The sequence below is a fragment of the Sclerotinia sclerotiorum genome, genomic scaffold, assembly GCF_000146945.2.
Source record: "Sclerotinia sclerotiorum 1980 UF-70 scaffold_1 genomic scaffold, whole genome shotgun sequence".
Lineage (NCBI taxonomy): Eukaryota > Fungi > Ascomycota > Leotiomycetes > Helotiales > Sclerotiniaceae > Sclerotinia > Sclerotinia sclerotiorum.
In genome coordinates this window covers 2,474,479-2,487,769 of record NW_001820835.1, presented here as the reverse complement: position 1 = coordinate 2,487,769, position 13,291 = coordinate 2,474,479, and the positions used below count along the sequence as shown (strand labels likewise).

Sequence of the window (13,291 nt, the reverse complement as noted above, 5' to 3'; positions counted from 1 at the left end):
AGAAGAGAATTATGAGGAGAGGAAAGGTGAGAGAGGGGTGTAAATGGAATAAGAACTTGAGGAAGGAAATTTTGATATGAGATTGAAGTTAGAGTTTAAAGGGGCTTGAAATTGGGTTTGGTGGGTAGGTGATTGAGTTGATTAAAATGGTTTGATGAGATGGTGAATTGGATGGAGTACATTGGGTGTGAGGAATTATATACATAAATTTATATATTTGCTTTTTGAAGGATAAAATAAGAATATAGATATATATATGTTTGGGTTGGGGTTAGGGAATCGGGTTAGGAGGAGGGATAGATGGAAATGAGATAGAGTTGGGAATAAGTTATTATATATATCGGACGAGTTAAATTTGTATAGAGCAGGGGAAAGAGAAAGAGGAGTAGAGAATTGAGATAAAGTTTTAAAGGTTGTATTTTTTCTTATAGATATTATAGAAAATACCATATTAATTAGATGTTTCTCAAAAATATTTTTATTTAAAAGATCATTCTAATTGTAAAATATTGAATAAGTACTTATTAATATAAATATACAAAAAGAACTAAGTAATCTTACCTCATCTCATTCCCACATATCCCTAATATTCATCATTTATTTTCCCTTCCTGATCTCCTCGAGTTTCATCCTCCCTTTTCTCATAGACTCGCCTAATATATTACCTATACATATATAACTAACAACTAATTTAACCCCAAACACAATCATCCAAACTTCAACTTACAGCTAACTCCCTTTAAATGAAACTCATAAGTTATTATAAAATTACAAATCAAGTTTATAAAAGCTGATTTTTAGCCGACCATGATGCTGTGTCACGAGATTTAATTATGAGAATTTTACCGGCCAGTTAATGATATGATGATATGATGATATGATGATATGATGATATGATGATATGATGATATGATGATATGATGATATGATGATATGATGATATGATGATATGATGATATGATGATATAATGTGGATTTGAGTAGTGTGGGAATGGGATTTTGATATTGAAATTTTGGTTTATTGGGGGAAGGGGGTTTATGGTGAGGATATGAGGATGTAGGGGATAGATTGGGGGAGAATGGGGATTAGGTTAAAAAGGAGATGGAAAGGAGATGTACGTGGAGATGGGATGGGATGCTGTGAGGAGGTTTGGGATGAAGTTGGAAATGAAGTTGGAGATGAAGTTGAGATAAATCATAAATAAATAATCAAAGAATCTGAACTCCAAAATAGCATCTAGAGTAGGCTATAAATGGATACACAGACAGGACATCATGACTGTAGATTTGAAGTTTATTTAGTCTTCATGATAGAGTTTCTGTCCATAAATTAGTATCCCACTTTTAAACTTCATGTATATAAGAGATGGAGAGAGGAGTATTAACTGATGGTATAGTATGGTAAGATTAGGTTTTGAGATTGGTATTGGTAGAACTGAGCTGGAATTCGAGGAGTGTAGTGTTGAAAGCTATTCTATATCTATTTAGAAGTAGTTTAGATGGTTTTTAATGGGAATGTCAAAGGTCATTATATGGGGTTTAATTTGTATTGAAGTGTGTAAAACTTATGGTTTGGTGATTGGAATTTGGGTTATTTGATTAGGTGGGATGAAGGTAAGATGAAGGTAAGAGTTGTATATAATAGTAGGTGGATAGGTGTTACCAGGAGATCAAGAATTATAGTTCGGATGAGTTAGAAGATTCTGAAGTATATATAGATGTGAAGTAGATGGTATGTTGTGGTATGATGAATATAAGTAAGATAATGCAAACTCGACACTTGAATCCTTATAGCTAGGTACTAAACATCACATATTCAGAAAAGGAACATCTTTCATCAATACCCCCATTAGCCCTAGATAATCATAAAGCTTTCCCACAAAATGAAATTTTCAACAAGACGCCATGGCCATTCGCTTTGACTTCTTTGAGTTGAGGTGAAGGATTCAAAGTGATGGATACCCTTGAGAGAGCTACGTCGTGACATTCCGAAAGATCCGGGGGATCTACAGCTTTAGATGAAATGTGCGGGGATACTCCGTACAGATGGGATTTTGCCGGGGTATAATGACAGACTTGAGATTGTTGTATATAGTGGGCAAGGACTTTTTGCGTTATGTTAAATCATATATCTGAAGATGTTTTCTATCTGATGATTTCTGATTCTGTGGACAATTTGGATCTACAGTTGAAGAGGTACGGCATCATAGATACATCATTGATATGCTTATTTATTCCTCTACCAGGGAAATATAATGAAAGTATGGTTAGGTATTAAAGGAAGTTGGCGAATGTTGGATATTAGACACTGTCTAGTGTGCTTGTTGGAAGGATGTTAGATGTTAGATGTTGCAGCTACATCCATCTTCTTCAGACCCCACACTACGCATCTACCTACCTTGGTACATGTAAAATTAAGTAAAGGCGGAGGCGGAGTAATATTCTCCGAAAACGGAGAGTAACAAGTAACTTGGGGCGACGGTTAATGAAGTGTGCAAATATAAGATGATCTACCGATCCACCACCAAGGAAAAAAGAGGGTGAAACAAAAAATACCTAATATCAGATAAAAAAACCGTTGGATGGCACTCTGTAATCTTTTCTCATCCTGATTGATCAGATGTACCTGGTAACTATACTTCCAGAGAATAGGACGTTGAATTTATTTCATTCCGAATGCAACATTCTCACATGGAGAGAAAGGATTATGTGGTGGGTACTGGGGATTTGCTTGCCCAGTTGAGAGTTGCGAACCAAATTTTCGGAAACTAGTGCAAGAAACTCGGGGGTGCTCGGTGCTCGGTGGTCTAGTTTTGAGTACCTAGGTAGGTATTAGATGATTACTTTCAATCTTTCCTCCATCTTGTTACCTAGCTTGATATTCGATTCCTTGGAATGTTATCCCCTATCGGACTCCGACTTTCTTCAAGTGTCAGCTTTAAAAATTGTAAATGTTAATGTCACGAGATTGCTATTATCCTTATCATCATTATCACTATCACGTGAAGTATCTCCAATAGTCCGGATTGCAGGTCAACAATAAAAGACTTCCAAACATTGGAGTCTACCTAGTATTTAAAATATGAATTCAATTCTTTTGGATTATTCAAACCAATTGAAACATTTACTCAAGTCATTTAAGATACTAGATTCACTTCGCATATTGAATGTTTTCAGTCAAGTACCTATTGAAAACTCACATCTAATCTACTAATACACACCATTATCACGTGATTATACTGCAATTTTCATGATTAGAGTCATTCTTTTCGTGAGTTCGAGATGATGATAAATTGATATGTTGCATAAGAATCCTGCACATCAAATTCATCTTGTAGACTACTATAAATACATACAAAATGGAAGGGCTGGCGATGATGGAAATCATGTCACACTTCTTTCGCTCGCCACTTTATCAACCGAGAGTTTCGAACGATATTACTTACTTACCTAGGGAGTAGGTAATCAAGAAAATAAGAGGTGATAAGAGAACTGCAAGATTATGAATGATTGATAGATTATTTCAAATACAAATACAAATACAAGATTTGATTACAAAGTAGAATCTTGTGCAAGTTATTCTCCTAATCGTTACCGATATAAGATATAAGTTGTTGCTTTCGTAAGATTGAAATGATCGGTGAATGTTTTAAAATATTACTATACTATGTAGGTATGATTTGTATCTCAAGTGAAGGCAAATAGAGGAGTAATCATTTGTTGATGAGAGGGAAGTGCAGTCAGTGAGTGTGCTTGTATTGAAGGTTCCTGATCGGAGCGGACCACGTAGATAATGAGATGAGTTACCTGCTAGCTACTACCTACTATCTATCTATTTTCTAAATATCTGAATTTCTTCAGCCATCACTTAACATCACCTAGTTAGTACCTAGGTAGGTACCTAGATATTGTTTAAAGTAAAAGTGTTGTACCTACCTTTTATCTCCATGTTAAAAGCGGCGTCATACCACAATGAAGCTAATACTATTTACAGGTTAGTTCAAACGAAATCTCAATCTTACTGGTTCTTACACAATTCTTCCACTTTTTTTCTCTCTCATCCAAACTCTAAATTCTATTGACATTTCATTCTTCAAATTCCGTGATAATTTCAATGAATATTAGATAGATGATCAACAATCATCTGATTCTAATCAACTCATTATCCTTCTTTAATATCTTTGTCTTTTCTGGTGTTGTTACTTCTTTTTAATACCTATCTCTCTAGCTACCTACCTACCTGCCTACCTACCATTCCTTCTTTCTTGCTGCCGAATCCTGGTTCGTTCAATTCTCACAGCTCCCCAGCTCACACAGCTCCGTCCGACCCAACACCAAAAAAAGAAAGAAATAATTTACGAGTAGAATCATTGGAAACGCACCTTTTCCTCTCGGGAGTAACTTACATCACGTCTAGAGTATTTCTCAGTCCTTGGTAGTGCAACACCCCCCAAAAACCCACCTTGGAAACCCATACAAATTACAACTACAAACCATCGACCCCGAATAATTGAAAAGCCTCGACCACGGCATCAATATTTATTTGCCTTTAATAATTGTATGGTGAATATCTTCACTTGCGCAATCTCATCCCAACAACACCATTTCAACTTGAACCCTCAAAAATAACTTCTCAACCCTATTGCTTCTCGCATTCAACTAGCCCGGGTTCTATCGCATTTGCTTTACACTAAAGAGGTTCCCCCCCAGACACAGACGCAGAACAGAACACCTCAGTTACACCAAAAATCACACTTCAACTCATTCAAAACTACACAAAAGTTGGCGCGCCACGTACAATTACAATAACAGACAAGTTAAAATTTTTATCAATTATTTTCGCTCCCGTTCATTCAAACCAACTCTGCCGTGCGACATTTCGCCTCCAACCGCTTCGCGTCAGAGAGCTGTGGCTGACGGACGGTTTTTCTTCTTCTTAACGGGTGTTGGATTGTAAGGTTCACACTCACGTTCAACTATTACCACTTGATCGCGTTCAGGGTCTGCCACGATGAATAACGTCAATATGTCCGGTATGCCAAATATGGGTGGTCCTGTCGGGGGTGGTATGCCCATGATGAATAATGGGGTAGCTGGTGGAGCTGCTCGACACCCTACGAACAATGATAACAACCGGTCGCAACTAAACACCTACATTTACGAATACTTCCTCAAGAATGGAATGTTCGATTGCGCCAGGACGTTATTGAATCATGAACAAATTAATGTCGTCAAAGATAGCCCTGGTCGTGGCGACGGGGAAGATGGAGATGATTCTAAAGATGATATTGATTCGAAGAGACCCAATGATCTTCCTCTGCCTAATCTTCCCAAAGAATGCCCTGAAGGTTGTTTCCTGTACGAGTGGTTTTGCCTCTTTTGGGATATGTTCAATGCCCAGCGAGGCAAAGGAGATGCACGCAATGTCCTTTCTTACGTCTCACATACACAGGTATTTTAATTTCGAGCTTCACACAAGTGGTCACTAAATTTTGGAATAGCAATCGCGCCAAAAGGCAGAGCAACAACAAGCAACACTTCGTGGCCTGAACCCGTTGCATGGTGGTCCAGCTTATGGTCGTATGCCGGGTGGTATGATGGGTCCCAATGATCTTGCACGAAAAGCCATGATGAATGGTAGAGGCGGTGGACCGTGAGTAGCCATCTTCACCACCATACTAATGCTAATCACTTCTTGTTACAGAAATCAACAGCATTTGCAGCAATTACAACAAATGCAGATGCAAAAACAACAAGTTATGCAAAGAGAACCTTCGGACGGTAATCATCCACAGCGGGCTCAATCCCCATCATCTGCCGAGAACGCCCCGTCTCCATCCAAGCGACCTAGACTTGATGGACCTACCTTTAATCAACAAGGTGGAATGGCACCTAATGGAAGGGGACAATCTACTGGAATTCCAGCCCAACAGGTGGGAGAAACCGGCCCCAGCAATACTGTTCAAGCAGCTCATTTGCCACTTTCACATGGCATCGATTCAAATCTGACAGCTCAGCAGTTCTCAGGTTTCCAAGGTCAAAATCCCACTCAGAAGAATCTTCAAGCAGCATACCAAGCCAACTTGTCTCAACAGCAGCAGAAGCAAATGTCTGGCGTCGCCGCCGGAGGGCCTCCAAACCAAGGATCGCCCATGATGACACAGGGTGTTGATAGTAATGCCATGGCAGCATATGGTTACGCCGCAGGTGAGATGAACCAGAATGGTGTAAGAGGCGCCCCAGGTGGTCAACAAGGTGGTCAAGGTAATCATGCGTTGCAGGATTATCAAATGCAATTGATGTTGCTCGAACAGCAAAACAAGAAACGACTTATGATGGCTCGCCAAGAACAAGATGCTATTCGTCCTGACGGTCAAGGAGGACCTGGCGGCCCTGGTATGGGACCTAACGGACCCAATTTTCAACAAGGAACTTCACCACAAAGTGGACCTCGATCAGTAAACTCACCAAACCCAAGTGAACAGATGAAGCGAGGAACTCCTCATATGAACAACCCCGGTATCCCTTCTCCTCTGCCTGAAGGCCAAAACAGAGGATCTCCAAGTGCAATGAATTTCAACATGGGACAAGGTGGACAGATGGATGGAGGGATGAATCCACAATTTTACAAGATGGACGGAATGAATGGTAACATGATGCAAAACGGCATGCGCCCACCTAGTTCCCACCCTGGGTTTAATCCACAAGGGATGTCGCAACAACAAATCATGATGGCACGACAACAAGCCGGTAATTGGCAGAACGGTCCAAACGGCGGTGCTCCTATGGTTGCCAACCCCTCACAGGGTCCTCCACAAGCTATGGGCACACCTCAGCAACGAAACATGCCTCCACCAGCAGCTCCTGCCAACGCGGGCGTAAATGGACGAACTCAACCATCATCACCCCAAGGTAGCACTGCTGCGCCTCCTACGCCTCAGCAGTCAAATAAGGCAAATCCTAAGAAGAAGAATGAGGCCAAGGAAACAAAAACAAAGGTAAATTTCTTAGCGTTAAATGGATTTTTTTTTGGTAGAAATGTTGACATTGATAACAGCGCGCTACAAAGAAAGGATCCGCCGCAAACCTCAACGCTGGTGCTACACCTTCCGCTGACCCAACCCAAGAAGCCGCGACCCCTACTCCTGCGACCCCGATTACCCCAGTACACACGAAAAGTTTCAACAATGGTCCAAATCCGAATGGTGCTGTACAGCCTGTCAATGGTCAACCCATGGCGGCTGCTCCGAACGCTGGAGTTTCCTCATCGCAACCTGATCCTTTGAATTCATTCCCAATGAATGATCAACCGGTATGTTTATCACATGTACCACATGTGGGATATTTTGTTTCAGCACTAACTCTTTACTAGTTTGATATGCTCGAATTCCAGAATCCCATGGGCGGAAATTCAGATGTTCTTACCGATTTCGATTTTGATTCATTCCTAAATGATTCCACTGGCGGTGCTGATGATACCTATAACTTTGACCCTTCTTTCCTAGGAGATAATGAAATATCCGAGACTGTCTGAAGCGATTCAGTTGCATAGGGTCAATTTTCCGGCGTTTTCAGGCATACTTTGGCGTTTATCGGATCATACCATCTCGAACTTATCCTGGCGTATTGATTGTCAATGTGAACAAGAATCTGAAATCCAGAAATGGTTAGAATGGGGTGGTGGTTGTTGCAAGTGTCTAAAAAAAACCTCTTTTTACATAAAACATGTCACGATTGTGTGATGTTGGATAGGAATCAATGGAGGGGGTCGGGTTCCATTTTGTGTTTATGCTATTATATTTTGGATCAAAGTCAAAGGACGTACTTAATTATTTACCTCACATTATGTCTAGGTCGGGCTACTAGACAAATTTTTGAGGTGGCAACTGGCGTTACTTTGTTTAAATGATTATCCTATCTTGTTTATTATTCACCACATTCTCATATTGTGTTGGATGGGTTATTTGGATCACTTGGGAAAGGGGGAAAGGGAGGAATTCCTGTGTATTTATCATTGATGGGTCTATTTTCTTTCTTTTTATTACAAGGACCGGGATTCAATTATTGAGAGACTCAAAGAAGAATATTTATCTCATCTATCCTATCAAATTCAATGCAAGTATGGGGCACTAGAGTAATCATATTATATTTATGTTATGTTATATTATATTGGTATTGATCTATGTTATATATTTTTGGATGTCTTTAAGGGGGTTTCTAAAGGGATTTCAAGGGGGTTTCGTGGATGGTAGGTGGATGAATAGATTGGTGATATTTTTCGTAGGTGGTTGGTACAGTAGGTAGGCTGTGAATGAGTGAATGAATGAATGGATAGATGATATTGTTTTCTAAGAAATAAAGGAAATGGAAATGGAAATAAGAGTCAGAAGTTATTATTGAGGATAGGAGTAAGGGCAAGGACAGGGGTAGCGATAGAATTAGAGTTTATTTGGATTTGTAGTTGGGTATCTAGGGTTAGAGGGGCTGGGGTGGGATTTGAGATTTGAGATTTGAGATTTGAGATAGGATGGGGGATAGGGTATAGAATGGGGGAAGGTAGGGATTGGAAGGGGAGTATGAAGGATAGATGAGAAGTTTTATCCTTTCTTTTAAGAAGGGAGGGAGAGATGGAGGGGGAGATGGAGGGGTGATTGTGAAGGATGGAAGAATGAATGGGTTTGTTATTTAAGCGATGATAAATGAGGGATGAAGGGGAGAGATTGGGGGGGGTTGTTACGAGGGTAGCCGTCTAGATCACGTGGAAGTGCTCTAGGCTCTCGAGGTGGTTTATAACTAGGCGTCAAGCAGGGACTTAAAGTAATGACAATAATGCAATTCGTAACTAATAGTAGAGTATACTAAATGATTGATCTTGAGCACGAAGCTCTATACAAAGGAAATTCATCTTGATTATATAGACCTTCGTGCCTCCTTAAAAAAACCGATGGCTATGTGTGACGGAAATCCCTGCTTTCCTCCCACCCTTATTATATAAGAAACCTCAGGTACATTAACCATGTCCACACATGATACGATTACTCGAGATTAGTATAAGATTTAGGTGACCTGAGGATCAGATCCGGACAAGTACTAGGTATCAATGGTTATCGGTAAAGTAAGATCATTGGAGGAATAAATATGACTTCTTTTTGCCTAGCCATTGCGGCTAGGCTATTCATTTGTGTATATATAGAGTAGCTATCCCCATCTACAGGTGCTCTTCACCTGTAGATTCTAAGTTAAATACAATTGCTGGTCTATAAACACCCTTTTGGTCACACTATGAGCCCGACAAATCGATCACCGCAAAGCCGATCTCGATTTGTCGGTTTCTTGATCATGTGATCAAGAACGTGACCTATGTTACTGTCCGACGTAACAGGGGGGGGTGTATTAGATATTTTATTTTATTTAGTAGTTTATTAATTAAGAGATTGCATTTTATAAATTAGATTTTTTTATAAATAATTTTATTGATTGATTGGGTTTTTTGTTTTTTTTTAAATAATTAAGATAAATATCTTTTTTTTTGAGAGGAGCCGGAGGGGGTGGGTGTCACGATTCACCATTAGGATTGATGGTGTTACGATGGTAGCAAACTGATTAATTAGGAGAGCTTAGGCCTTGTGCAAACACGATCAGATTTCATCGAATTAGTATGTGATCTTGGTCACCTGAAGATCGTATGCGCACGCACCATCAGAAATCACGTGATAAGGAGCCCTAAGAGCTTCATGCTCAACTTAGTTATCAATTAGTTTACCTACATTCTACTTGATCTAGTAACGAATTCACTTTCAAGTGAATACCAGTGATAAAGCCTTAACCCATAACTACCAACCGACGAACCTTAGGCAGCCGCTGCCTTTAGTATAGCATCGTTACAGGGGGTTTTTTTTGTAAGAGAGTGAGAGTGAGAGTGAGAGTGAGATTTATTATTAATTAGATAAGTTTCTTGATATTAGTGTTATATTTTGGTGTTTGGTGTTGGATGTTTAGTATTTGATACTAAGTATTTAGTATTTAGTATTTAGAATTTAGTATTTAGTATTTAGTATTTAGTATTTAGTATTTAGTATTTAGTATTTAGTTTTTAGTATTTAGTATTTAGTATTTAGTATTGAGTTCCTTCAGTTATTTATTTGAAGGTTTTTGCATTGAGGACGGGTGGTGGATGGTTTCCTTTTGGATGTTTTTGGTGTTGTGTATATGGCTGGGGAGATTGGGTGTGAGGATTTTGAGAGGGAGAGTTGGGAGGGGTGTTTGAGGGGATGAGGGGATGAGAGGATGAGGGGATGAGGGGATGAGGGGATGAGGGGATGAGGGGATGAGGGGATGAGGGGACGAGGGGGATGAGGGGATGAGGGATGAAGGAGCTGGTTTAGGGAGTACGACCAGGAAGGTTATAAAGATATGTTTGCCTTATAGGGGTAGAAGATCTAATATCTTTGATTATAATAGATGGGAGAAGAGATATTAAAGTTATATATTAATACTACCCCTTATCATTGAGTAATATGAAGTGCTGGTTTTTGGAGGTAATGGGGGGGTAGATACTCATGAGTGATTAGATCATAATTGCAATTGAAGACATCATATGAAGACTATGTCTAATTTTAATTGTTATGATTTGGATGAATGAAAGAATCATAACCAAATGTTCTATAACAGCATGTCTCCTTTGATAAAAACCCCTCTACCCCAAGATATATAGAAATGACTCCGTACAGTATCCTATAAACTCCGAATTTCCAACGTTGGTAGCGATGTGATGGCTTTCGACTTCTAATTGATTCGCTATTTATCTGATCCTCAATATCTTTTATCCTTTTCCATTCGCGAGCTTTCTGAAAGCAGTGTCTTGCAACAGGTTGATGCGCTTGGCTTGTAAGGCGTAGAAAGTATTCAATGTGGCAAAGAATTGCATGCTTGGCTAGTTGTCTGCCAGGTCCTAGATATAGGAACATAGTTGCGCGAAGAGCATCCTTGGATTATTTGCTAGTATTTGTATGGTTATAGAAAAGCCATTCATGTATTCGCTAGAGACTTGTTCATGGGGATTCCTCCGGGAATCCTTATACATTTTCCTAAGGAGTGTGAATACTAGCTCTACACTTTAGTACTCACATAATACCGAGTAGGTAAGGATTCTAAAAGATGATTGGAATTAAATTGGAATAGTGCGAATAAACCTTCCCGCTAATGAGCGATGACATGCGAGACGATACAGCAGCAGAGCTGAAGACGCACCTAGTCTTCCTCAATTCTTTATCAACAGTACTGTGACAGGTATATCATATCCCAACTATGGGATATATCTAAGTGTATCTCTATCTTTCACCATATACAAATTCCCTCACAACGAAAAACCTAGACATCATTTCGTCAAACCCATCACCTTCATCATCGTCATTTTGCCCCCACCAATCACGTGTCTAAATATCCAAGCTTACTAATCACCATCATCCAAAAACTCGTCAACCATCTCAAACATAACTTCAAGCTCCAACCGGCTCTCCACCAAAAAACACTCTCACAACAATCCTTTCTACACAAGAAAAACCACAAAATCTACAACCAGACATACATCTAAATATTACATCATACTCTCACAAAAATGGCACCCAAAGCCCAACGCGTAGTAGTCGAGCGCCCCGCCCGTCGCACTGCTCAACCAAAAGGTTATTTCGCAAGCACATATTCTGCATTAACTGCACCCGAGAATGCGAGTGTGGTGAGGAGTATTGGGGTTTTTGGACTTGCGGTTGCGTTTTTTTCGAGCACTTGGAGTGATTATCTTTTGCCTCCGTTAGTATTGAGCTTTTTTCATTTGGTTTTAAAACTTGGATTTGGATGGGGCTAATTGTTTTGTTTAGTTTGTAATGAATGGTTTTGAGGATGATGTGTTGGTATTTGGAATGGGAATGGAGATGGAAAAGGGAAAGGGAAAAGAGGAGAGGGGCAAGAGTGAAAATGAAGTGGATGATAAGGGATACCTTTAATGACGATAGAATGTGCAATGAATGGGTCGCAGATGGATACAGCAGCGGAAGGAGTGTATGATAGAGGCATGATGGACAGAACGGATATGAACAATGGCATACGATGCAGTGGAGATAATCCAAAGGACTCTGAATGTGTATACATTGGGATGGAAAATGAGGCGTTGATACTTTTTGATGAATGGATCTCTACTTCCTAATTCGCAAATTCTGCATGTTGCGATACTATTTCCTTACTGGTGGCTTCTAGTGGTTCCTTGTGATGCTTGGTTCATGGTTATTTTCTGACGAGGAAGCATCTGTGGATTAGGGTGTGTTGTGATTTGTTTTCTCGAGCCAGCATTCTACGGGAACAGCAGAGTTGTAGAAGACCACCGTCTATGTGGAATGGAATCCCAAAAATTCGGAAGGTCACTCTAAGTATGTTGGGTTAACTATAACAAAGTATAAGCAGCAACTGCTCTTTCATTATTAATTCTACCCGAGCAATATATGCTTTCTAAGACTACGACTATCACAAACTAAAATATCATACTTCTCTTGTGATGCAACGAGAAAAACACTTGAAAATCCTTTCGTAGTATCTATCCAGCTATAACTTTACTAGAAAAAAAACACTCCTCACGTATTCGCCCAGGCCAGTGGTGTTACAGCGGAGATGCATCCATATATAGGTTTTATGAAAAGCATCATCCATCTGTATAATGAGAAATACAGCTCAAGTTCTCAACTCATGCCATGACACTCTGGTTGGTCCCTGGTGAGGTTTTGACACCAAACAGACAGACAATATAATATAAGATCAATCAAATTCCTCAAAAGTCTCCCTTCATGTCCCTCCCGCACATCCCCCCACGCACATCTCCCCAAAAACTAACACCCCCCTCAGCCCCTCACCCCAGCCCCATCACAGCAAAAACTCCCCCATCCTCTCCACCCTACCATTCTATTCCAGCTATTCCTTACTTCCCAAGTAGCCGATATCTTCTTGATTTTTTTAGAGTATGCTGGTAGGTACCTAGCTATAGGTTAATTACAGAATCTTCTGTTCAACACTACAGTAGTAAGTATCGGTATCAAAATGCTAATCACAATCACAATCATACAAACCCAAACCCAAACCTCCATTCATTTATTCATTTTCATCCCAACAACTTTCATTTTAAATTACCTACCTACCACACATAAATGCCAATGAAACGACACTTTTAAATGCTAATAAACCACACATAAATAAAAGAATGCAATATTGGGTAGCGAATTACTCAGCTCTCAAGCACAAAAGAGTA

General features: G+C 39.7%; 3 protein-coding genes across 3 annotated transcripts; 2 read left to right on the top strand and 1 right to left on the bottom strand.

The window, feature by feature from the left end:
• Positions 1-5,026: 5,026 nt before the first annotated feature.
• On the top strand, positions 5,027-7,534 carry SS1G_00966 (hypothetical protein; the record flags this gene model as incomplete). The annotated part of the gene is made up of 5 exons (XM_001598827.1): positions 5,027-5,452; positions 5,502-5,653; positions 5,705-6,998; positions 7,058-7,312; positions 7,373-7,534. The coding sequence occupies 5 exons, from the start codon at positions 5,027-5,029 to the stop codon at positions 7,532-7,534; spliced, it is 2,289 nt and encodes a 762-aa protein (XP_001598877.1).
• Positions 7,535-10,822: 3,288 nt separating this feature from the next.
• On the bottom strand, positions 10,823-10,927 carry SS1G_00965 (predicted protein; the record flags this gene model as incomplete). Its single annotated transcript, XM_001598826.1, has 1 exon — positions 10,823-10,927. One exon carries the CDS (start codon positions 10,925-10,927, stop codon positions 10,823-10,825), a length of 105 nt encoding a protein of 34 aa, XP_001598876.1.
• A 690-nt stretch (positions 10,928-11,617) lies between these two features.
• Positions 11,618-13,259, top strand: SS1G_00964 (predicted protein; the record flags this gene model as incomplete). The annotated part of the gene is made up of 4 exons (XM_001598825.1): positions 11,618-11,808; positions 12,313-12,422; positions 12,905-13,012; positions 13,243-13,259. 4 exons carry the CDS (start codon positions 11,618-11,620, stop codon positions 13,257-13,259), a joined length of 426 nt encoding a protein of 141 aa, XP_001598875.1.
• Between the last annotated feature and the right edge of the window lie 32 nt (positions 13,260-13,291).